Source organism: Sebastes fasciatus, chromosome 16 (assembly GCF_043250625.1).
Source record: "Sebastes fasciatus isolate fSebFas1 chromosome 16, fSebFas1.pri, whole genome shotgun sequence".
Lineage (NCBI taxonomy): Eukaryota > Metazoa > Chordata > Actinopteri > Perciformes > Sebastidae > Sebastes > Sebastes fasciatus.
Window position 1 is genome coordinate 13701539 of NC_133810.1, and position 27129 is coordinate 13728667.

The 27129-nt window shown below is 41.5% G+C and overlaps 1 protein-coding gene and 1 long non-coding RNA gene across 5 annotated transcripts in view; both read left to right on the forward strand.

Annotated features, from left to right (window-relative positions):
* Positions 1-14480, forward strand: part of LOC141753357 (transcription factor COE1) — a 100288-nt gene extending 85808 nt beyond the window's left edge. For 2 of the 4 annotated variants that reach the window (XM_074611932.1, XM_074611936.1), the window contains 6 exons: positions 5599-5664; positions 5779-5941; positions 6922-7104; positions 7958-8155; positions 8806-8874; positions 10351-14480. In XM_074611932.1, coding sequence (XP_074468033.1) covers positions 5599-5664; positions 5779-5941; positions 6922-7104; positions 7958-8155; positions 8806-8873 — 678 coding nt within the window. In that variant the 3' untranslated portion in view covers position 8874; positions 10351-14480. The remainder of the gene's footprint in view (positions 1-5598; positions 5665-5778; positions 5942-6921; positions 7105-7957; positions 8156-8805; positions 8875-10350) is intronic. The other 2 variants (XM_074611933.1, XM_074611934.1) reach the window with 2 other exon arrangements.
* Positions 14481-20084: 5604 nt separating this feature from the next.
* The window catches only part of LOC141753476 (uncharacterized), a 56170-nt gene continuing 49125 nt past the window's right edge, over positions 20085-27129 (forward strand). Inside the window, exon 1 of the long non-coding RNA XR_012590462.1 lies at positions 20085-20421. This is a non-coding gene — a long non-coding RNA (uncharacterized LOC141753476). The remainder of the gene's footprint in view (positions 20422-27129) is intronic.

Sequence of the window (27129 nt, forward strand, 5' to 3'; positions counted from 1 at the left end):
AACATTGAGGGGATTTTGCTTGCCACACACACACACACACACACATACACACACACACACACACACACACACATACACACACACTAGTGTTCAGCTGCCAGTTTGTGTCACTATGATCTCTTCAGCATCCATCCATATGTGCACATACAGTTACACAGTGTCACACATACGAACAGTGAACATTGTCCTGTTTAAAACACTTTGAAGTTACATGGTAGAGTCTGAGACTTTCGTTTTGGAAAATCCGGGACTTTTCTGTGGGACTCCAGCTGTTTTATGCCCCAGTTACACACTCCCAGACCTGGAGCATTTCTTGTTAATGTACTAAATGTTTGTTCAGAATGTAAATATTCAGTAGCTTCAACAAACTAAAAACGTTTAATAATCAAGAACCAGAATCTGCTGTAAAACAGTTTTTATTCTCTGATCTGCTGCTAATCACCTGTGCGGGCGATCGGCCAGTAACTAAGAGAGTGAGAAGCAGAAATGCCTCTTTGGATGCACAAAGAAATCAATCACCTGTCTTGGCTTGTAGCCTTGTCCTCACTGCAGCAGAAAACAGCACTGAAAGACAATAACTGCCCTCTCAGATTATGGAATATTTTCTAAAACTTAATGAATAACAGGTGATGTTTTTGCACAGATTGCACTCTTGGATGACGATGTTACCTGCACCCTGAGCCCAGATTATGTCAGCTTGCTTTTGTGTGTTTCCACCCACCTGTTTTTATGTGTATTTTTTTTTTTTGACATCGCGAGAATCGAGCTGCCGTGCAAGGTTACTTGAAAGATTTTTAGCAAATAAATCGTGGCGTAAATCAAGCATGTGACTTGACGATAATATCAGATCTTTGACGTTGACTGGTACTCTTTAAAGTAGGTCATCTCATTGCCCCTTCTTCTTCTGTAATTGATTAATGACACCTGACGGGAGGATTAACGTCTCCTAATATTCGCAGTAACAGTAGTGGATGGAAACATGCATTCATTTGCATGTTGCATTTGAGTTTTAATTTCTCAGAAGTACACGGTTGTGTTGAATACTCGATTCTGATTGGTCAATCACGGCGTTCTGCGGACCGTAATTTCTCTATAACAGACCGTTGCTATGTATAAGAGACCGTTGCTATGGGCGGAGCTCTGATGTCGGACTCCGGGGGACCGTTTTTGTGTCAAAATATCGATTTCTTAAGTAAGTAGCTTTGTAATAAGCGGAATAATGTACAGCTAGTCGGTCATTGTTGTGAAAGAATCCCCGACAGGGTGATGCCGTCTCATCGCCCTGAAGGGGATTCTTTCACAACAATGACCGACTAGCTGTACATTATCCCTTACGAATTACACTGTATGGAATATTTAAGAATTGACATGTTGTTTAGAGCTTCAACAATTAATCGATTAGTTCTCATTAATTACTATTAGTAAATCAGTCTACATTCTCTGAGTCCAGCTTCTTAAATATGAATATTTTCTGGTTTCTTTTCTCCTCTATGACAATAAACTGAATATCTTTGAGTTGTGGACAAAACGAGACATTTGAGGACATCATCTTGGGCTTAGGGAAACACTCATCGACATTTTTCACCATTTTCTGACATTTTATAGACCAAACAACTTAAAAATAATCAACAGATTCATCAACAATGAAAATAATCGTTAGTTGCAGCCCTAATGGTGTCATTGTGTGCAGAAATGTGTGTTTCTCAGTGTAGCCTTGAACGATTGACTAGTGTGTGTCACGCCCGCTAGACTGGTGACTTCCTCTGGTGACTCACTCAGCTGACATCTGTGCGCGACTCATTTTAATGATGTCATACATCGTACTGAGGTCATGTCATCGGCATCACCAAAATGAGTAATCCTGGTGATGCTCATCTACTTAAACTCACATGTCGATGTTCACCAGTGAGAGGAGATGAAATCTGAAACCACACATCCCAACACTATCTCCCAACATATCAGTAGATGTTTCCCAGAGGATGTGTGTGTGTGCACGCATGTCAATACTGCGATTGTGCCCCACATCCTTCTGAGCCCACATGTACAGTATGACATCATCTCGGTCCGAGGTGTGACCCTGCATGTACGGCATCCCTAATGGGACATTAGAAGCGGATCAAGCGGCTAATGTACCAGCATTAGGGAGGAATAAGTCATGTGTGTGTCATGTCTGTGCTGGCCCAGCACACGCACGTCACACACACACACCTGACCCCGCAGTAGTCCGCTCAGCATTTCCTGGTCCTAATGCATGCAACGTGTGTGTGCGTGTAATGCATGGTTATCACATTAGGGCTGGTCATAACTCAGACAGTAAAAGCACCTCGACACCTCCTGTTATTCTTTCTCTCTGCCAACAGATCTGCATTTTCTTTCACTCATCCCCGTCTCCTCTGTGCGTCTGTCAGTCGACCTGTCTGTCTGCATATTTACCTGAAACTGACAAGAATAGATTAGACTAAAAAAAGTCTCGATGATGAGTTAAATAAACTCAAGGGCTTGCGTCTTGAAAATAATTTTTAAAGACTGACATGACAATGACGGGAACATGTCAGTCGCATATTCCATAAATATTTGACAACAGATAAAGACAATGTAGGACAATCACATGAATCAAGGCAAACGTTTTACTTTTAGATTAAAGCTTTAAAATCAGACTTTATTGCAGCAATTACAGGAATCAAAGCAAAAGGCAGCAGTCTGTGATTAAAAAAGACACATTTCAGAGTTGGTTTCTGTCACTCTGTTGTCATAATTCATCATTATCGACTGTAAACTCAGAAAGCAGTTAATGGACAGAATTGGACTAAATGTGTCCCCTTACTTACTGAGCAGACTTCATTCGCTGATGAAAATCGTGGGCCTTAACTTAAAATTGTCTAGACACAAAAAGGACCCCTAGACAAAGAGGAGGGGATGGACAGGGTGGGAAAGTACTGTAGTCGGTGTGTGCCCAAAACACATCGTGTTACAACGTGTAACACAGAGTACCGCAGCAAGCCTAATTGACTTTGAAATATCGTCCTCAAAATGCTGTTGAAACAACAGTTTCCAACTGTTGGTAACTGATCCCAGTTTTAACCTAGACACATAGATATCTATTGACATGCAAATCATCACATCAAGCACACAAACACAACATAGTGCACACCTGATAGATATATTTAGTCTCCAATTTCCTTTTAATTGTGTTGCTACATTTAGATGTATTTTCGTTGGTGCTGCAGGCGATCCTAATGACAAAAGTTTATGGCCTCGGAACGTCAAAGCCGGATTATTTTAGACTTTTTAATCAGTTTTGAAAACACAAGTGATGCCCACAAGATCGACAACAACACTTTTATTCTCGTTCATATCAACACATTGCAGCTGGAGGCGCTATTCATTTGTATTGAGCAGGAGGTAATCCGATGAACAATGCTTTGTTATTTACAGACGCAACCTGGGAGAGATTAATTAGGCGATGTGAGTGAGCTGTGTGTCTAAATATGAAAAGACGTAAACAGTAAAAGTATTCAAAGTGCATCGATCCCGGCAGTCAGAGGCTTTGAGTGATTTAGTAGCAGAAGCCTGCGGACCTGATAATGATGATGTTACCAGAGGATCATCTTTCCTTCCCGTTTATCAGCCACTGTCTTACTGGAACCGCTCGAACATTCAGGATCGGATTTCTGTGAGTGTGTGTGTGTGAGCCACTCAGCTCACCAGTCTAATAATGAGAGGTTAACAGAGAGCCAGCCTGGCCATAATAATGTGTAAAAGATTGAATTTAGCACCATGGACAGGCACACTAAAACTGCTGACTGGCTCTGTGACCTCTCATATCCTCACACACACACACACACACGCTGATGGAGAGGCAATATGTTCCACCAGGCACAAACTCAAGAGCACACATGCAGCCAACCATAAGTGTGTGTGTGTGTGTGTCACACAGTGCAGGTTAATACTGTGAAGCACAGAGTAATTTTCTCTCTGTCGCCAGGCGGCCTCACGCTGTGGAAACGACAACACATTAACTGTTAAACAAGACACCTTAGACCCCGGGTGGGAGCCGAGAGTAGGAGGGAGAGACTGAGAGAGCGGGCGGGTGAGGAAAAGGAGAAACAATAAAGAAGCTGAGAAAAAGAGAGAATTGTAGAGAAAGGTTTGGTGGGTGGGAAAGAAAGACAATTCCCTTTGAGGAGGCAAAGCGGGAAGAAGAGAGAAAAAGGTGAAAATGGACTGGGAGAGCAGAAAAGTAAGATTGAAACAAGTAGAGCTGCAACAATTATTTGACTAGTTGTCAACTATTAAATTAATCGCCAATTATTTCGATAATAATCGGTTTGAGTAATTTTTTAAGAAAAAAAAGGTAGGGCTGTCAATCGATTAAAATATTTAATCGCGATTAATCGCATGATTGTCCATAGTTAATCGTAATTAATCGCAAATTAATTGCACTTTTTTATCTGTTCGAAATGTACCTTAAAGGGAGGTTTGTCAAGTATTTAATACTCTTATCAACATGGGAGTGGGCAAATATGCTTGTTTTATGCAAATGTATGTATATATATATTATTGGAAATCATTTGACAACACAATACAATGACAAATATTGTCCAGAAACCCTCACAGGTACTGCATTTAGCATAAAAAATATGCTCAAATCATAACATGGCAAACTGCAGCCCAACAGGCAACAACAGCTGTCAGTGTGCTGACTTGACTATGACTTGCCCCCAAACTGCATATAATTAAAATGCGTTAAAATGAATTTGCATTAACGCGTTATTATCACGTTAACTTTGACAGCCCTAAAAAAGTCAAAAATCTCTGATTCCAGCTTCTTAAATGTAAATATTTTCTGGAATTTGAAAATCTTTGAGTCGTGGACAAAACAAGACATTTGAGGATGTCATCTTGGGCTGTGGGAAACACTGATCGACATTTTTCATCATTTTCTGACATTTTATAGACCAAACAACTAATCGATTAATCAACAAAAATACTCAACAGATGAATGGACGATGAAAGTAGCCGTTAGATGCAGCCCTAGAAACAGGAGATTAAAAAAAACAATTAGAGAACTCCTTCTTGTCACAAAGTTGCTCACCTTTACAAACACTGGAGATCATAAAAATAATAATCAATATGGGTGTATTTGCCATTTGAAGGACTGTCACTCCAGAACCGCTCACATTGGATCATTGTCATCTGAATTCAGTGTGTGCAATGCACAGCAGAAGAGCCTACAGAGCACTTTAGATTTACTTTAGGGTATATTTTAAACGCCTGTCACTTCAAGATGTCCTTTAGACACACAGGAAGAAAAGATGCATAAAAGCACTTGACTTGACAGCAGATAATCTGCCTTTAAAAGGAGTGAAGTGCAATTTGTTTATCGTGAATAGATGGTGAAATGGATGTTGGGTGGCGGTGTGTTGGGGGGAGGAAGAAGGGGAAAAGATTGCACATATATGTTTTTTTTTAATAACTTTTATGTGTTATCTCTTCAAATGCATCTAAAACCTTGATATAACTTTGGCTACATTACATTTGTTATCTCCATACAAACTGAAGCAAATTCTTCCTTCTTTTTCTCTCTCTGTGTCTCAGGAGGTTATTTTAAAGAGAGCAGCCGACCTGGTAGAAGCCCTTTATGGTTTGCCCCATAATAACCAGGTAAGGAACACACACACACACACATGCAAACATCCACAAGGGAAGCAAACAAGAAAATGAACGTGTTATTTTAGCTGTCATGTTTGTGGTAATCATTCTTTTCTTCCTGTACAGGAGATCATCCTGAAGCGTGCGGCGGACATTGCAGAAGCTCTCTACAGCGTTCCGCGAGGACACACCCAGCTCTCCGGCTCCAACCACAGCGGCATGATGGGGGTCAACTCCTTCACTGGGCAGCTGTCCGTCAACGTCTCCGAACCCCCTCAGGCCAATCAGGGTAAGGCTTTGAAAGTTTTAATCATCATAGTGAAGATTAATTTTAATGGCAATGAGTTTGTCACCACTTCTGACCCAGAAACACAGAATAAAAAAAAGACATTTTGAGATATTCACAAACAAATTGGCAGGATCTGATATAACAATTTCCTCTTGTGTTATAACAGCTCATTCTCATTCACGCCCCTCAGTGTGTGATAGCAACGACGCACAATGTAAACACATCCGCGGCAACAGTAAACGCTCCAAGAAAAGTGCTCCGGGAGTGTGGTGACGTAGTTTTAAGAGCGAGAAGACACACACAGGGCGGTTGGGAGGGGAGGTGGATGGGGCTCAATAACACAAAGCTTTCATTCAGGAGAACAAACAAAGTTTGTGTCCCGTGTGTTAAGTTTCACTTTCGCGTTACAATCAGCTGTTTGTTTGTGTCCCATGTGTTCACAACATTCAGTTTCATAGCTAGTTATGGCAGCTGTTAGCAGCCGGTGGGAAGCATACGTTCAAGCTCTATTCAGTAAAAACAAGTATTGGGCGAAAGTAAATTATGATGTTATCATGATGTGTTCAAGTATAATCTTGTGAAATTTAATTTTGGTGAGAAACTTGAATAAATACAGTTGTTTGAAGGAGATGTTTTCACAGCAATATAAAGTAGATATTAGAGAGCTAACACCAGCTTAAAATGTTTTGTTTTTGTTTTTTACCGTGGTATCGAGAATCGTGGAATTTCACTGGTATTGGTATCGACGACTACATTTCTGGTATCACATTATACGCTTCCACTGCTCAGAAATGTTTTATCTGTATCCTTTCTCCTATTTCCTCGGCAAACTAAACTTATATTTAATATAAGTTCCAACCTTAACCCGCACAGAACAGCTAGATTTATATCACGAATGATCTGTGTTCATCACGTCGCTTCGAAACCAACTGTCCAATCACCCAACACGCTCCTCTTCCTCTCCTCCACACTTCCTGCAGGTTTCGTGCGCAGCAGCAGTAGCGTTTCCCCTCACGGTTACGTGCCCAGCTCCACGCCTCAGCAGACCAGCTACACTTCAGTCACCAGCACCATGAACGGCTACGCTAACAACACCGGCATGACCAACATGGGGGGCTCGCCCACTTTCCTCAACGGCTCCGCAGCCAACTCGCCTTATGCTAGTGAGTGCACATGACTGTACACACACACACACTCAATCACATGCGACACATGTGGAGGAATAAATGTTTTTACAAGCTGGTAGCTACTTCACTGTGGAAGAGCTTGAACCAAACTGTGCTGAAGTCCTGTTAGATGCCACCAAGCGACTTCAAAAAGCAGTTACACACCTACCTGTTTAAATACAGGTGCTCAACACTGCATACATGCATGCAAATCTTACATGCTGTACCTACACACACGTCTGTGGACAGGAAGTGAGAGTCTCAGATCTGCCGAGTGGAGATTCCCCCATAGGGCTTTCTGTCTCTGTGTCTTCAAAAACAATCACCAACTCCATTTTGTCCTCATTCCATCTCCTCTCTCCTTCCCTCGCTTCCTTTCATCTGACAGCCACACCTCTTTTTCTCTCTCTGTTGGTTGATTGCATCCCTTTTCCATTTAGCAGAAAGCAAGAGTGAAAGAGGGGGAGGGAGGGGAGAAAGAGGGATTCAGAGGGATGCTGTTTGTTTGCTCATATTTTTCTGGTGATGATGACGGAAAATGAAGATTTGACTTTGGAAGAGTGTAACCGTCACGTGTCACTTCTCATAAAAAAATACACTACATGGCCAAAAGTGTGTGGACACGTGAACATTACACTCATATAAAGTCTTAAAAACATGTAATGTATCACTATGTCTCACATAATGTGGAGAGTTTTGAATGTTTTGATAAAACAATAAATTGGAGCATCATGTTCAATGAAGTAACCATAATCTGTCTCTTTCCTTCATCCTTAATCCACCCCTTTTCTTCTTCATCCCACCTCTCCCCTCCTCTCTTCTTTAACAAATGTGATTACCACCATCCCAGTTGTTCCATCCAGTCCCACTATGGCCTCCTCCACCTCCCTCCCCTCCAACTGCTCCTCCTCTTCTGGCGTCTTCTCCTTCTCTCCGGCCAACATGGTTTCGGCGGCCGTTAAGCAGAAGTCCGCCTTCGCTCCAGTGGTCAGGCCCTCGTCCTCCCCTCCGCCCTCCTGTAACAGCGCCAACGGCAACGGGCTCCAAGGTAATTTACCGTGACAACAGCCAGTCAGTCAGAGGACGCTTAGCGGGAGGACTTCCCCAGCAGATATTCTACCACTAGAGTCCCTCTTATGTTTCACATCTTTCTCTGATCAAACACGTTCAACAGTTTTTAGGTCGGTCCCATCCACTTCCTTTACCGCCCCCCAGTAGTGGACTTTCTCACTTGTTATAACTGTTATTATTCAAGAACGTTTATATTCGACGTATTTTTATTAACGGTCGCTCAATATACTATGTCACCTGCTCTGCGCGTCGCTCATTGCGGCCATCCACAGACTTACAGCGGTATTTCTGATACGTAAAAGAACAAATGTAATCCGCAACAAAATACGTTTCCATCCAAACGTAATTGAGAATGCAGTTTAGTTGTAAAGGAACGTCATTTTTAGGAGACAGGGCTGCATTAACGCAGCACTACTGTATATCAGGGCATCATGCTACATCCACATTTGCTTCTTAATGTAAACATACGTTGTTTTGACTAACAACTGAGTTTTTATCCAAGTCTGCTTTTTGTACTGCATCACCTTTTGGATTAACAGTTTTTTTCATTATCTCGCCTGTCTCTTCTCTTGACTTTCCCTGTCCCTCTCTCTCTTTCCTGCCTGTCTCTCTGCCTCTCTCTACCAGATCAAACATTTGTGGACTCTAGCAAGTACTCAACAAGCAACTCTCTACAAGGCCTGGCCTTCACCTGAAGTATGTCCCTCAACTATCTCTTCCTTCAGCTCTGTTGACTAATTGCATTTGCAACTTTTGGTGAACTGACTAATTTCAATGAAGTAATAATTGCTGTGTTTCACATCTTTTACCTCTGAATGATCTTTCACTCACTTTCCGGATTTTTTAACCCCTACTTCTCTTTCATGTCATACTTTCCTTATTTCCATCTCTCCATCTTCCTTGTCTCATCATCATCACCACCATCTCTCCATCCTCTTAACTTTTCCATCCACATCTCATCCCACAGCACAGATCTAGCCATTCTGTTGCCTAGTAACTCCTCCCTGTCCTGTCCTCCTATTGGCTGGGGAAAAAGACAGGAAGTTAGATATTTACAAAGACAAAAAAAGACATTTGGCACGGGGAATTTATTTCTCAACATCGCTGGCCTTGTTTAGCTGTGTGTGTGTGTGTGTGTGTGTGTGTGTGTGTGTGTGTGTGTGTGTGTGTGTGTGTGTAGAGACAGAGCATGTGCGGGGGTGTGGGAACTCAAAGCTCAGCCTCAAAGCACAGCTGAAATAAACACTCCCCACTTACAGCTATACACACACACTTTCCTCTGTCACACACACTCGGTGATCACACACTGGCAGCGTACCAGGGAGCGATCAACAATGACAGCTGTTCGACTCTCTTGACAGTTTATACTGGCAGTATACCTGTGAGCACCTGAGACAAAAAATTAAAAAGGGGGGAAAAAAATGGAGGCTCGACTGAAACAATACATCTTATAGAGTTTTGTCATGCTGGTACTGAAAATGTAATATTTTCTCTTCAAAATTCTTATTGATAACATCTCTGGGTCGTCAGTTAGTGCAGAGAAAACGGATAAATGGTAGAGATTAATGATAAGTGCCTGCTAACGACTTGTTGTGAAGTAAATGCAATGGAACAGGGGAGGGAGAATCTAGTGGCTGAATGTTGTCAATGTTATCAACAGCACCTTTAAGTTTTCACTCATAATGAAGTAAATAAAACCATTTATGTAATACTCTTTCCAGTGTGCAGTGAGTGTGTGTGTGTGACTTTGGGCTGGGCTCTGCTTCTCACATGTTGACACCCATCCCTTGGGTTTAAATACAACACACGCAATGATGCAATCTGTCATGCACACACACACACACACACACACACACACACAAACATACAGTAAAACTCGCCAACTGTTCCCGCGCAGAGTAAAATGTGTGTGTGTGTGTGTGTGTGTGTGTGTGTGTGTGTGAGCAGCATCGCCAAGAGCCAACTTATATGATGTGTCCCCGCTCGATTTTACTGATTTATTCGTCTATTGATGTTTTAAATGTCGCTGCAGTCACACAGCTGCACAGATGGGAAAACATATTGATGTATTTACGAGGGAATTTTTTTACGACTCTGAAAAATATTTGGCTGTGTTCTAAATGTTTCTTTTTTTCTCTTCTCTCTCCCTCTGTTTCTTTTTCCACCCAACAGCAATCCCGGGAATGATCGTCCCACCCATGTAAAGGTGTGAGTGCATGACTGTGTGTGTGTGTGCGTGTGTGCGTGTGTGTGTGTGTGTGTGTGTGTGTGTGTGTGTGTGTGTGTGTGTGTGCGTGCGTGCGTGTGACTGTGTGCGAGATGAACCAAGCACACTCACACCGATCCCGGCGGAGGATTTCGGTGCGAGTCAGACTCCGGTCGGGGACGGAAGCAGTCGTCCCGATCTGAAGGAACAAACCCAACTCAGGCCCTTTCTAACACAAAAAAAAACAACTGAAGAAGAAAAACAGACGAAGAACAAACAAAGACTGTTTGCAAAGAAATAAGTTGTTTAGACTTTGTACACCTCGATGCTTTTATAGGAGAACGGCCACGCCTACATTATGACTCTCCACGGACACAGGAAGTGTATTTATTTTGGAGAGAATCCACTTCCTCCCTTGAGTGATTTTCTTTTAGTGCAACATTTAACGTGTGATAATCATCTTCTAACTCACATGAGGGATTTTTCTATTTATGAAGTTTGGTCATTAATGAAGGAATATAATGTGAAGAACGCCTGACGATGATGATGATGGTGATGATGATGATGACGAAGAGGCTGCGGGATTCATACAGGGTCAGATCCAGCCGACACAGACAAGCCAAACCAGACACACACTTTCACTTCTTGTTGCCAAATCCAGCGTCACTCTTTCAGCGCAAACAGACAGCGAGGTCTTCCTCCGCATTTAACCGAGGATCGAGATGCTTCCCGCCTGCGACTGATGCTGCATTTTTAGCCATTCAAGAAAACCTCCATGTTCGCTTTGAGCTCGCTTCACATACATCTGCAACCGCTGCTACGTTTTCTAGAAGGAGAAAATCCGTCGTTCAGTCAACAGAAGGTGCAGAGAGAAACAAAATTCAGTCATTTAACAAACCAAGAATTGAATGTATTTCCACCCAAGGGAGAAATTAGACGTGCAGCGGTTCCGGTTCAGGACAGATTTGACGATCTATCTGTAAAAAGGCCATAAATAAGTGCATGAGTGTGTGATCGCTGGGTGCCAACAGCAGCTTCTAAACAGCTCTGCCACCAAGTCCGTCCATCGGCGCTGTTATACCACACGATCTGGTACAAAGTCAGACGCCGCCACAGCAACCTCTGTAAGACGGTTTAACATGTCTTAAAGACTGCTGCCATTTAGATTTTGTTGTGAGAGTTCTCAAATGTTTGTCTTAATACATAAATCCTCTTGTTTTCTTTTTTCCTTTTGGTTTGCGGTGTTGTTTTTTTATTCTTCCTGCGATCAGCCGGCCAATCAGATTGTGTTTTTTTTTCTGTTACGTGGACATTTATCTGGTGTGATTGACAACGTGAGTGAGGAAATGATCCAATGGTCTTAAATGCTGCGCTGCAAAGAATGTTGTTAAATCTTCAACTGAGTCTTAAAATCAACGTGATGTCACAAAAATATGTGAAATGACCACGACCTCTTAACAGCGCATTACGTGGTGGCTGCTCGTAATGTGTTCAAATTAGAATTAAAATGTTTAATCACGATTAATCGCAAATTAATCGCACATTTTTTATTTGTTCAAAATGTACCTTAAAGGGAGAAGTATTTAATACTCTCACCAACATGGGAGTGGACAAATATGTTTGCTTTATGCAAATGTTTGTATATATTTATTATTAGAAATCAATAAACAACACAAAACAATGACAAATATTGTCCAGAAACCCTCACAGGTACCGCATTTAGCATAAAAAATATGCTCAAATCATAACATGACAAACTGCAGCCCAACATGCAACAACAGCTGTCAGTGTGTCAGTGTGCTGACTTGACTATGACTTCCCCAAATCTGCATGTGATTATCATAAAGTGGGCATGTCTGTAAAGAGGAGACTCGTGAGTACCCATAGAACCCATTTTCATTCACATATCTTGAGGTCAGAGGTCAGATATTTTCTTCCACCTCTACATAATAAAAGGTCGTGGTCATTTCAGATACTCTTGTGAGATCAGGTTGCTTAAAAATCCAACTTTCTGAAATTCTTTGAAAACATCTTCCACTGAGGTTCACTTTTTTCAGTTAAGTACAGTTAATTTTTTAGTGCTGTAAACTGTATTTAAAAGTACACCATTTCACCAATTTTGCATCCCTTTTTGACTTGTTTTCTTTAGAGGTAAAGATGAAGTATGAATTTCCATGTCTAAAAAAATGACTTTTTTTGCAGCGCAGGACAATTAGCCAGCGACATGTCTTAAATGCTCAGTGGGGACTAACGAGAAAAGTATCTGATGATTTGTAAGTGAAAGTCACTGCTCCCTCAGCCATGCAGTGTGTGTGTTTCAACAGTCTTAATTCATTCATGATTATGTTAATTTTGCCAAAGCCCTTATTTGAGACATTACTGCCTAAACAGTCTTATGCCACAGTCTCTACGCTGTTTGTCTTTTCTTGTCTGTGTAAGAATGCCATACTGTCAGCAGCAGGTAGCGCTTACATATACGTCTTTATTGTTTCTTCATCATTCAGGTTGATGATATTTGCCACAAATACAGAGCTGATCGATTAGTTGTCAACTATTAAATTAATCGCCAACTATAATGATGATCGATTAATCATCGGTTTGTGTCATTTTTAAAAGAAAAAAGTCAAAATTCTCTGATTCCATCTTTTTAAATGTGAATATTTTCTGGTTTCTTTACTCCTCTATGACAGTAAACTGAATATCTTTGACAAAACAAGACATTTGAGGACTTCATCTTGGGCTTTGGGAAACACTGATCTACATTTTTCACCATTTTATAGACCAAACAATTAATCGATAAATCGAGGAAATGATCGACAGATTAATCTACAATGAAAATAATGGTTAGTTGCACAAATAGAAACTATTTGAAAGTGAATTTGGGTTCTTAACTGGACACAAAACCGAACTAGCATCATGTTGTGATAAAGTAAATCCCTCTTATTTGATAAACAGGACTCATTTGTAACTCTTGCCTGAGGGGATCTGGCCTGGATGTTAGCGCTCGATTAAAAAAGGGAAGAAAATACACAACATCTTTCAATTTTTAAATTTAAACTAAATGAGAGCCAGAAGTCAGTAAGCCTCAGCGAGTAAGACTGAAGGTTGATCTTTAGAGCAGTGATCAAAAATTGGGATGAATTATCAGAAACGTCATCAAGAGTTTGATCAAGGAAAGATTTTTTTTCTGATAAAAATCAGTTGTAATTTTGGAAAACTGATGAAGACGAGTTCCTCGCTTTGTCTCTCGTGTCTAAAGATTTGAATGTTAAGACATCTTATTTGTTTTGTATCATAGTGTCTGTTTATTAAAAGCCATACGTCCACTGCTAATTTCAATCAAACTTACAATTATAAGTCAAGGAAGCAGGAGGATATTCTGTCACAATGTCGTTCGTATCATTATTGTTAAAGTTTGCATAATTTAGTTGTGTTATCTAGGTGTAGACTTCATAAATGTGTCTTTATGATTATCCGTGTTTGTCTTCCATGTGATGGATTTGAAGATGAGCTGCTCAATGAAGGCTTTCTCCAGCTTCAGTCAGGTTTTCTGTCCTCTCTTTGCTCCTTCCTCCCATCATTTCCCTCCTCCACCGTGTTTTTATTGTGCTTTTAATACTCTGTATGTTTGCCCTCTTTTCTCCCTTTCCCCCTTACAAAATGAGCCACCTATTTATTTTATCTCAAATATGGGTCTGGAGACCACTTTTCTGTTTGTGTCTACATGTGAGAGTGCCTGCGACTGTGTGTCTGTGTCATCAGTTTTCTCTGAAAGAAAAATGTGATGTTTTAAAGCTAAAGGTTGTTCATATATAAATACCTGTACAGGAAGGAGTACATGGAGGGGTTTGGTTAAAATGAAGTATGATCCGAAGCACTTGTCCAACGTCAGTAATAACATTTATCATGGCTTGTCTGCGTTCAGGCTCACAGTGGTGGTCATCATTCACATTATCAGCAGTATCAGTGTGGAGGGGAAGAGTACAGAGGAAACTACTGTAAAGATGATAATGTTGATTCTTTTTTTTATTTTAAACTTTGAAGTGTAAAATAACTTTTTGACTCTCACTATATTTAATTAAAGTTCTTTCTTCTCTGTGAAATAAAAGGTGTCGGTTTTTCACTTTGTTGCTCGACAGACGTCGCTTCACCTTCCGTGCAGTCAAAAGTTCAATAATTGCCTCACCTCAGGAAAGTCAGACGTGATGATTTCTAGATTTATCCCGTGCTACTGATGCAGCATCTGGGACACCTCACTTTGAACCAGTGATTAGTCAAATTTACAAATCTTCTTAAATGTTAGTTTGTCCTGAAAGGTGTCAGTTTCACAAAACTGTCAGAGGCTAATCATTGTTTCAAACAAACACATTTTTTTTAAATTCACCTTCATAAAGTACATATTAAAGCCCTTAAAGGAACAGTGTGTAACATTTCGGGGACTCTATTTGCAGAAATGGAAAATAATATTCATGACTGTTTTCATTAGTGTATAATCACCTGAAACTAAGAATCGTTGTGTTTTCGTTAGCTTAGAATGAGTCCTTCATATCTACATAGGGAGTGGTTCCGAACGGACAAACCAAACACTGGCTCTAGAGAGAGCCTTTGGCATTTTTGCGTTACCTGAAGGCCACCGTAGTTCTCTACACACTTTTTAAACTGCAGTAATGTGAGCTGCAGAGTGCAAAACCGTGGTACCGCCAGCCGCCGTCTGACTTCAGTTGCTCCTAAAGTAGTGTCACTATGGTAAGGATGGCCTCTGAGCAAGGCGAACGGCGTTACCACGGTTTTGCCACAGTCTTGGAAAGGGAGGAGTGAGCGAAGGAGTACTCAGTCGGTTGCAATCTGCAACCACACCACTAGATGTCGCCAAATCCTACACACCGTCCCTTTAAAAGTGCTTTACAGCTGACTCACAAACTGAAAGACTGAAAAAGACATGAGGATCGTGCACAAAAAAAGCAAATCTATAGAATTAAATGTGAGATTAAAATGTGAATAAAATAGTTGAACTGTGACTCATCACATTGAACTTTTTCCTCACTGTTCGAACGTTATAAGCTCCATTCCCGTAAAGATCCCACAGCCAGAGAGGTCCTTCTGGCTCAAACTGTTACACAACATGTTGTAAGACTCAGACAGAGGAGGGTTTTCTTTCTGTTTCAGTATTTCAATCTCTTTCTTTCTTTCTTTTTCTTCTCCATTCTTCTGTCACATCAAGCTGTTTCTGTCTCCAGCAGCTCTGATGTTGAGCAAGGCTACCAGCACTGCCAACCATGTGGCCATACACACCGCGTGGCTGTGTGTGTGTGTTTGCGTGTGTGCGTGTCTGTGTGTGTGTGTTCATAAACAATACAAATTCTCTAGCGAGACCCGTTTCTGTAATGAGACAGATGGGCCCTGCCTGGAGTTAGCTATCAGCACAACCACAGGCTGTGTGTGTGTGTGTGTGTGTGTGTGTGTGTGTGTGTTTGCGCGTGTGTGCGTGTTTGTGTGTGTGTGTGTGTGTGTTCGTGGGAAAGGGAGAAGGAGTGTGTGTGTGAGGTGTTATTCTCCTATTCCTAGCCTGCAGGCTTAATCAAAGAGGAGCCACAGATGTCTTATTGACACCAATTAGTTTCTGTCTCATGGCACACACACACACACAAACACACACACACACACACACACACACACGCACACACATTAATACACACATATATTTAGAGTGTGAACACACATCTGCGTTTTCATTTTACAGAGTTGATATGAGTTGAATTTGGGATTATTTATGGCCCCCACTCGATGAGTTGAAGAATGCAGTCGATCTGTTTGAGCGCTACCTGCACACATTCACAAAAACACACCAGGTCGATAGCTTGTTGCCTCGGTCTGTGTGTGTGTGTGTGTGTGTGTGATAAGTCTGAGGACACAGGACTGAAGACATCCATTAGCTAATGGATCACTCCTCTCTCAATTTTTTTTCTCCTCTCTCCTCTTCTTTTATCCCTCTCATCCTCGCTCCATCACCACATCACACTCCCGGTGCTCTTAACCCCATCAGGAGGAACCACACACACACACACACACACACACAAACACACACACACACCCTAATCCCCTCTCTTCCGTCCTCCTTCAGCTGGATTCAAAACCTTTATATACACAGGCCATACACGCTGACAGCAAGCCTTCTCTTGAGGTTTGGCTCTGCTCACTGGACAGTTTCAAAATCAAGAATGTGACCATTAATATCACATTACGGCAACACAGGACGGTGAAAAGTGGACATGAGCAGCGTTTGCCCTCGAAAGATGGTGAAACCACTTTTTCAGGCTGCTGTTTTTCAGGCTTTTTTCAGGCTGCAAATTTTCATTCATTCATTCATTCATTCAACCTTTATTTAAATCTTGAGGAATCACTGAGGGCATGTCCTCAATTTCAATTATGTTGAGAGTCCCAATAAAACAGAATAAATAAACACAAGAAAATAATTAACAAGAAAACAAACAACAGAACAACGTTAAAAACACGGTGCCTTCAAATGAAACGCGTGAGCTCGTGTTTACAACATGGGAAGTCGTGTACACGATATGCTTGGCGTTTAAGTTGTGAGAACTGCGCCGGTAAGCAACGGCAATATTAATGTTACTGTCGGCGTCTTGAAGACACAGAGGCTAACAACGACTTTATTTCGAAAATAAAAAAAATAAAAAAACGGACACAAAATAATAACAAACAAGACAAGAGTAAAAGTGTCCAAAAAGGAGTAGGTAGAAGTAAAACTTATATTTCCCTACAATTACGAAGAATTAAAATATACGACTAAAATAACAATATATACATTTATTTTGTAATGAAAAATTAACTTTCCAGAAAGGTTTGCCGAGACAACGAATGTATATTAATAAGAAGTGAAAGTCAATAGTCGCTTTCAGTCCAATATGGCGGAAGTGTAGCTTTGCTTCTGGGCGCTGATGTTGCAATGGAACGAACTATTGACTTTCACTTCTTATCAATATACGTTCTTTGACCGGACGCCAGTAAAACGTCCGCCTAAAAAGTGCCGTAAAAAACTAAAACTAAAATTATTTCTATTCTATTCTATTATTCTACAGAAATGGCCTGTGTAGAACAAAAAAACATAAAAAATATAATAAGCATTTTCAATCCAAAATGGCGGCTGCTGTCAAAAAAACACTGTAGTTTCGTGTCTTTGCTTCTATACTCTTTGGCCTACATGCACCTGCTTGACTGACCCTGGAGGTCCAGAGCTGAGAGGGCTTCATCACTTGAACATAGACATACAGTTTGTGGTTTTGGGGAAATGGCTGTAATGATGTGGTCATTTTCAGGTGGTTGACGGTTTGTTTAAGGAAGCAAGAAGAAGACTGTGAAGGAAAAAGAGTGAGTGAGGAAGGAGGCATCGAGTTAAAAAAGAGCAGAAGATAAAAAGGATGAGCGAGGATAAACATGAGGATGAGGAGAAGGTACCAGAGAGAGGAGAAGAGGAGGGTGACATGATGATTGTGTATACGAGGGCGAGTGGTAATGGAGTCCTCTCTCGATAGAAAGGTGTTGCTGTATGATTTAACAATCGAGAGCTGAAGAACAATAAAATCTCACCACTGTGTGTGTGTGTGTGAATGAGAAGTGCTAAAGCTAAGTAGAGGGGATGACACTCCCTCACTGCTGCCACTCCAAAAGCACTTGTAACACACACTCACACACTCATACCCACTCACTTAAGTGGAGGGTTTGAAATTGAGCTGGGACCTGGAACGAATACTCCAAACAATTATCTTTCTCTCCTGCGTCTAGTAATCCATTTCCCATGAATATATTCACATCTGCCTCTTATTTTCCCGCTCTTCCTCAGTCCTCCTCCTCTTTTGTGTTACACATTCTCACCTCCTTCTTCTCTCCTCCCTCACAGGTGATGGTATCTTTCCCTCGGGGGGCCTCGGACACAATGTGACAATACAGTGATCATGCTTCTGATTTATGCCTGTCACATAACGTCCACACGGTGGACGGTTACTGGCTGCAAGTGACACACTATGTTGGCAAGATGTGGCCTCCTCCTGGAACAAAAAAGGAAAATTTATTTTGGTGCCGTGGTAAAATATGTGCAGGGGTAATTGTGACGTGTGAAGAAGAGGAAAAGATATTCTAAAGGCTCATTTCTCTTTTTTTTAGAAAAAGCTTTATTAATTTTTCACAAGTTTACAGAAAAAGAATAAATATAGACGCAACTAGTTGTCTTTTAGTTCAGCCCAGTATTTTGATTTTTTCATGAACTTTAATGTTAATATTTTTGTCTGTCCTTCTCAGCTCCGATCGGTAGTTTTAGAAGTAGTTTGGTTTAGTTTAGAAGTAGTTCTGTTGCAGTAACTTAACCAAGTCGATCTTTTCCTAATCCAAACCAAGGCCTATTGAAAGAGGCTGTGTCACTCACGCGTGATCAACGCGTCATATCTTTGGGGTACCACACATGCGCAGTGAAACCTGGTCTGCACTCGCCGAAATTGAGCCAATCGCAAAGCCCGACCGCAGCTCCAGTTACACTGCGCATGTGTTATACCCCGTACCCCAAGACCGTGTCCGACCCTGTCCTAGCCTACTTCAATAGGCCTTGATCCTAACTAAGTATTTTATTTTGAAAAGACTGGAGCGGAAATTGATACATGCGTCAGGACATTTTGTATGAGATTTTGAAAGTGCTTCTCAGACTGCATTGTAGGGGATTTGGATATCTCCTTCCTTTGGGTTCCTGCACACGTAGGGGTGGAAGGAAATGAGAAGGCAGATATATTTGCCAAACAATCATTAAAACAACACTTCATTGACATACAAATACCATTAAGTAAAGCAGAGGTTAAAACTATCATTAAGGACTACATGCACAAAACCTGGCAAGAATACTGGGACTTAAGTGACACAGGGAGACATCTGATCTGTACAGTATTCAGAAACATGTAGGAGCTGATGGAGTACAGAGCGGGAGCCCAAGGGACGAGATGGTCATTACCCGTCTGAAAATAGGACATACAGGATTAAACCAAACACTCCATAGAATAGGCAGTCACCCAACTGGACTATGCACGCACTGTAATAAACCGGAAACTGTCAAGCATGTTCTCATAGAGTGCAACAAATATGACGAAGAAAACATCTGTTGAAAGCTGCTCAGCTCTGCACTCACTGATCTCTGTTCCATGGTCTTAATGACTTGCTTTTACTTGACAAGCATACTTTGTGATGTGCTATTGTGTGTAGTTGTGTATTGTGCGTTTTGTATGTTCTTGCTTGTATGACTGTTGTGTGTTTCTTTGTTTTTACCTGCCAAGGGACTACAGATGTGAATTAGTTTAAAGCTATAATCTGGTACGGTGCATCAAATGGTGACATTTATGTTTGAAACTGTACATGGTCCCTTTTAAATAAAATAATAAGATTAATTAATTAATTACTTAAGGGCAACAGGAATAATGGAGAGAATTTAATTATTATTAGTATTATTATAATTTTATTTTAGTTATTATTATTATTATCATTATTATTATTATCATTATTATTATTCATTTTTATTTTATTTTATTTTATTTATTTATTTTCCTGCCAATCTACTGCTTCACACTCCAGTCCAATAGGTGGTGGTAATGCACCTATAAACTGGTTTGCCAACCGCCAATAAACACCAAAGAAGAAGAAGAAAATGATACATGCGTCACTTGTTGCTGGACATTCGTAGGAAAACGCACAAAAAACACGTTGTTGAAAGTCGTGCTGAGCGTCTAGGTACACAAATCAAATAGATTAAATTTCGTGACTATTTCATGAACTTGCTGTGAGACTGTGAGTGTTGTAGGAGCACCTGGATGCATCGGTTGAAAGTGTCACCAGGTAACACGGTGACGCGTTAAACCGAAACACCTGTGCGTTGAAGAGCAGCAGCCTCTGAGGATGCAGGAGGAAGAAGTTCAGCCATCAGAGACTCATCTCAGAGTTCAACACCAATACAAGGCCCTGTCATCTCCTGCTGCAATCATCAGAAAGTAAGCTCATTTACAATGTTTGGACTAGTGGCCTATTTCAATATTATTGTTTATTGGGTGTACAGCTGGATTTGATGCTGATGTTGCTGCCAGTGTGTGTGTGTGTGTGTGTGTGTGACTATGTGGCCGCTGTGCCAGGCTGTGTTATGGTGTTAATGTTTGTCTTGTTGGCTCAGAACCAGGTATGAGTAGACCTACATGATGTAGCTACATGTACACATAAAGGCTACCAGGAATCTGCTTATTTTGCTCTCATTGTAGCCTATACATGGGACATAGAAATGCAGCTAAAAACAAGGTCAACAAAGCTGATTAAGAGTAAAGAAAGAAGATAAATATTAAAAAAAAAAATACAAGGAACAACAGCATAATGTGTCAGGCTGTTCCTGTAAATTGTAAACAAAAATACAGTAATGGTGCAGAGTGCAAATATGCTGGAAGGAATATGAATGATTAATTCATAACAGGTGTCTTTATATATACGTGATGGTGGATATGTACAGTATGCATGTCAGGTGCCTGCAGTGGCGGATTAAGGTGGTCAGGGGCCCCTATAGGCTACTCTTTGAATGCCCCCCCCCCTCACACACCCTAACTCATCATGCTTTAAAGGGACTGTTTGTAAGAATCAGAAATTGGTTGTAACAGCGACACCTGTGGCCGTTAAGTCAACGAAAGTCAGTGTCCTGTTGCTCGCGCTCGCCTGTGTGCACGCGCTACGTGAATGTGAGCGAGCATCCGTCAAAACAGTGAGGCGACAGCGAACACACATCAGCTAAAACCACAATATCACTCTGTATTTCACCTGCTTGGCAGTAATTTTAGCTGCCGGAGGGAACAGGGGAGACACCGGCACCCGGTCGGAGACGATAACGTAACTCGTTTTCTGCACAAACGTCCACTGTACATTCACTAGATATTCTCAGAGCTAAACTAACTCTTCTGCAGTGTGTAGTGTGCGCGCATGCACGTGAGGTGGAGCGAGAGAGCGAGAACACGCTTGAGACCAAAGCTACGCTCTCCCCCGCGTCACTAGATATAACTTTGTGGTTTTGGTGCTTCCATGTAGTTTGTGTTGGAGTCTTGTCTGAACAGCGTAGTCACACGGGAGCGCGCATGGGACACCCGGGACAACCCGGATTGATTTATACGTGTAAGAAGTTGCAAACAGTCCCTTTAATGTTACCAGAATAAAAGGTAATTTAGTGTCATGTATAAAAACGTGCTAGGAACATTACACGGCCCACACGTACACACTCGGGGAGCACTGGCATGTACACGCACACACGCACACACTGAGACAGCCTTTAATCTAAGCCTTGAAATATTTAGTCAATTTAGGGATTTTTTTCTCTAATAGATCTTGGTCATGGTGTTCTTTTAGCCGTTGTGCTTTTCGTTTTTGTGTTCCGTGATCATATATTCATTTTACCAGTACTTTCCAGTAATGATGTGTTATTTGAAAACCAGCTGAGTGGCTAGATGTGTCCAACATCAACCCACTCAGCTACAATTTTTTTTTATGTTTCTTATGGGCCAATAAGGGTAACGTTTTTTTATTTATTTTTTTCTCTTTCTTTGAAGTATATTTAAATAATTAAATATAATCTGGGGCCCTTGCAAACATGGGACCCCTAGAGGCTGCAGCCTGTGCGTGAATCCACCCCAGGGTACCTGTAACATCACCTCTGACGATGATGATGATGATGATGATGATGATGATGATGATGATGATGTATAAGGCTTGTATGATTAAACTGTGGTGCATTCAGGCAAGTATAGTTGTAATCAGGCCTGGAATTCATCATTTTTGGGGCGAGGCCACTTGGCCTTTGGTGTTGTCAATGTTTAGGGCACAAAGGCTAAATGCCAGGGCAGCAAGGCCATTGTTAGAAGGAACCAGTATTGGGTGCTTCCTCTCAACTAGCGAAGGAAACACTGTGCATCACGTGCATAGAATAGGCGCATATCTTTAGAGGAGCTTCTGAAACGCGGTGCAGCGTGTCTGGTGGAGACGAGTGTTTGGAATGGCCGCAATCGGCGCAGCTGCACCCGGTGAATCCAGGGGTAACATTTGTGACAAACTACCTTCATTAATAGCCCAGTTTTCCAACAGTTCATATCAGGCTTGAAATCGAAACCCAACACTGGTTATGCGAGCAGCGTTTTACTTGATGTTGCCCAGCAAAAGACACTGGTGTCTAAAAAACATATTGACAGGAAAGAGGCAGAGGAGAAAACAATGAAATCAGATGGGGCGGTGTGGGCGGGGTCCTCTACTTGTAACAAAACGTCTCTTCTTTCATTCACCTCCATCATCTCCAAACAACAGAAATGAGATGAATCTGCTCTCTGCTCTGTTTTGTTCTCGTCTTGGACTCTTTTGGGTTCATATTAATTTAACTCCAGCATCCCCTTTGTTGCCAGTTGATGATCTGTGAAGCATTAAATTGTCATTGTTCTTTCTTAGTTACTTTAAATCTGGAACTGTGACATCACCACTTACTACCTAATGATATCATCACCCGCTGCCAGGAAACTGAGATTATCAATGAGCTGATGCCCAGAAATGTGTTGTGATTGGCAGGGATGATTGGTGATGATATCATCCTGTTGATCGGCATAAAAAAAAAAAAAGAAAGAAAACACAGCACTTCTGGTTTGCATGGTGATGATGATGTCACTGCCATTGTGTGGAGGTTGTGTGCACATGTGTGTGTGTCGGACTACAGAATGTGGATATGATATGATATCATCACGTCCCACCGGGAGTAATGCCTATCCCAGTCATCACACACACACACACTTGCACAGCCCACACACAGTGTTCTGGCAGCGCTCTTGTCCAGCCGCTGTGTTAAAGGCCAGACGTAAAAGTCAAAAGTCAAATGTCACGGTCGTGAGGTTCTGTTCACCTTGCAGAAACTCTGAATCCGTCCTGAGCTTCAGCGTGGAAAAGCTTCTGCCAAACAGCTGACAGCAGGACGCTCTGAAAGCTCACCGCACGTGATCCTGCATCGATTTTAATTTAATAGTTTACATGCAAAAGAATAACTCGGTCAATACTTTATTTAATTTGCAAAGAGACGTGCCCACTCAGTGTGTGTGTGCCCTCTCAAAGTAGTGCTATGATGTTGGATGTTACAGGGCTTGTGATAAATGCAGATCAGTGTTCTGATCACATAAAAAAAAGTTAACTTTTTTAACTCCGATTTTTTGCATATGGTGGTGTGATGTTACTATGACAGTTTTCCTAAAATTTGATTTTAAAAGAAAAAATCGCAATATAAAGCCTTGCTTACAGTATCGCAATATATTGAATCGTAACCCCTGTATCATGATACGTATCGTATCGCCAGATTCTTGCCAACACACAGGCCTTGTACTGTTGTTTCTCCGTCATCTCCGAACTCAGCAGTGGCCACGGTGTCTCAAAGCGCCGCTGCAAGATACGCTGCACTGTCTGTGAGCTGCAGACTAACCCATTTTAACTTCGAAGAGAACAGAAAAATACTGATTTCGATATTTTTGATTTCGATGGTTGAAATCAGAAGCTAATTTCGATCGATTTTTGGTTTAGAATTGAAATCGTGACATCCCGACTGCTAACCAAGAGCCTCACATTCACCCACATGCAGACTTTTATTTACCAGTCGGGGACAGTTTGAGACCAACCAACCCTAGATGACCTGCTCTTCCACTTGGAACATACTTTTGATGTTTTATTCAGAACAAAATGCTTTTTCCTGCCACAGGAAAACATAAACCGCATCAGTTACTGCGTCTCCGTATAATTTTATCACTAACTTCCAGCCCAATACCGAGTGATTGGAACAGCAGATGTTTCAGAATTTTGTATCCCCACCGTGTTATTTCATTGAGCAATAAAAAGTAGAGAAACAGACATATATAATAAGAAATATGTTTCACTTTAACCTCTCGGGGGCAGAGCTCACTCCCCCATAATCCTCTCTATCTCCCTGAGTGTTGCTGTTGAACCCGAGCCAATTGAATAATGCCTCTGCCCAGTCAACCGTGTGTGTGTGTGTGTGTGTGCGTGTGCGTGTGTGTGTGTAACTGAACCCCGGATTTTAGCTAATTTGTGAATATTTGAGCGGAGGGAGCTTACAGCACATAAACACACACACACACACACACATGGCCAGTGTTTTTACAGTTTCTCAACATATCCCCGGTGCAGCCCTCTGAAGCTGTGTGCTGCCAGCTGAGTGCTCAGGCAGGAGGTCTGCAGCCTCCGCTGACCTCCTCAGCGACCCCTGGGAGCCTTTTTCACAGAACCAAGTGTGTAACACGAAGCACTGTGCGAGGTTTGATCTCCCGCTGCAATAAACACAGAAACACACCACCAGGGATCGAACAGTTATCAATAGTTCATCGGCTGCCATGGACTTTAACCCTTCGATGTAGTCTTAGCAGACCCCGCAGCCTCTTTCTAATGCAACATCTTGTCTAAAAAAAAAAAAAAATTTGTATTTGTTTTCTCAGCAATGCTTCATTTAAATTGTTTGAATAAATACTGTGTATATTTGATGAAAGCTAAACAACCATTATACAACTTTTTTTTTTAACTTTACTGATTGTGTTTTAGTGTTTTCAGCAGTACGGTCCAACGGACTAATGTTTTATGCATTTTTGAGAAGAAAAGGTCGTTGTGAGTTACATGCAGCCTAAAAAAGCTTAAAGGAACAGCTCAAACTTTTGGGAAATTTGTAATATGAGAAGACCGATATCAACCTCATGTCGGTGCATTAAATGCGGAGCTAGAGAAGAGGGCAACATGCTGTGTTTTTATATATATATATATATATATATATAGGTGTCTTTCCGTTTTAAAAGGATCAGACGTCAGGAAAGAAACATGACAAAGGCAATACAGTCTGCCCAACGGCAATACAGTCTGCCTCTGCTTTTTAGAGGGAAGGCGAAGGAGACAAGACAACAAAAAATGGCCAGCAGGGGGCATGAATGAAACGTTTTACCGAGACAGATGGAAATTAAAGGCAGAATGAGAAGGATTTGTCGGTTCTGTTTCACAAACACAACATTCAAAGTTTGCCCCTTATGGTGCTCGCCAGCGGGTGAAAGCCAACCCCAGATTCACTCACGTTTTGGAACGAGCTTTGTCCACTTGGCGTTTTTGCCTGGCTATATTTAGTCTTTTTCGGCGCTATGTCTGCCATTTTCGTAGCTTCCTCTTGGATGCGCGCTTATGATCTGGCACCTGGTCGTTTTTATGGAGGTTGACGCCATAGGTGCAGTTTGAACTTTAAGGTTGAGGGTTCACAAAAACAAAATCTAGAGGTAAAGGTAATGTGTAGAACAGAGGCTTAATTTACACGAAAATTAATAATCAGGATACCAGCAGATGCATTTTCATATTCCGCCCAATATGTATACTAGTATGAATGTCCATGTTGCGGGTTTTTTTCTGAGCGCCAGCATCACTGCCGATATTCCAAAATGTGAATAAAAATATGTGAATGGAAACACGGCTACTGAGACGTGAGATGAGTTTTACGGCTGCTTTTTAGAACTGCAATGCAGAAATGAATTTAATTGGAGAGGCAGATTTCCTGTTTGGTTTTTTTTTCTCATATTTTTGCATGAAGTTGTGGAAAAGCATTAAAAAGAAATAGTGTTTGGAAACATCTAAAGCATCATATTTAGCAATACCTAATCTTTTACAGTAACGTCTTAAATTTTGGCGACACCGCAGTAACTGAACTCCCAACACACACTTCATGGTGCTTCAACTCACTTCACTCATCACATCCTAATCTGCACGCACACACAAAAATGCATAACTGTAGGTCGAACACACTCAAGTCCACGACGCCACGTACACAAATACGTGTATGCCCATACTGTATGCACACTCTCTCTCTCTCTCTCTCTCTCTCTCTCACACAGGAGTGGACACACACACACACACACACACACACTCACGTCCAACTGGGTTGTTTTTCTAAGGGGTGTTTATGTAAAGGAAGTTGGATCCTGAAACTCGCTGCATACTTCACATTTATGAAGGTTGGAAACGGCCCGACTGCTGATATGATTACACCAAGAAGCAAGCAGGAAAAAGCTCTGACATTCTCATATGGAAGCCATTATCCTCGATCACTTTCTCTCTCTATTTATCTTCACCTTTTCTTCTCTCCCCCATCCATCCTCTGACTCTGTCTCTCCCTTCGTTCTCTTAATTTCCCCTCTCTTTTCTTTTCTTCTCAGTTTCTCACATGCTGTTTGTGTTTATGAGTGTTTGCTTTGCACGAGCTGCATGCATGTGTATCTGACGCCTGCTGTGAATTGTTTTGTGTGGACACAAGCATCAAGAAGTGAAGCGCACAAATACACATGCAGGGAAATGGTTTGATTAACGGCTAGTTGGCCTGACTCTCCTCTCTGGATCAGCCAGACATTAAAAACCCATAATTCACTAACACCCCACCAGATCTGTGTGTGTGTGTGTGTTTCTCATAAGCCCCCTCCACCCATCAATCCACTCCCAGATGACATCAGAAGAGTGAGGAGTGAGAACACAGTGCATGACTGACAGTGCCCAGGACAAGAGAGGGATAAACCCTGATGCTGTGTGTGTGTGTGTGTGTCAGAGAGAGAGAAAGAGAGAGTGCTCTCACGCCCTGGATGCTGTAATGACACAATCATCTTTGGCTGAGTTGGTGT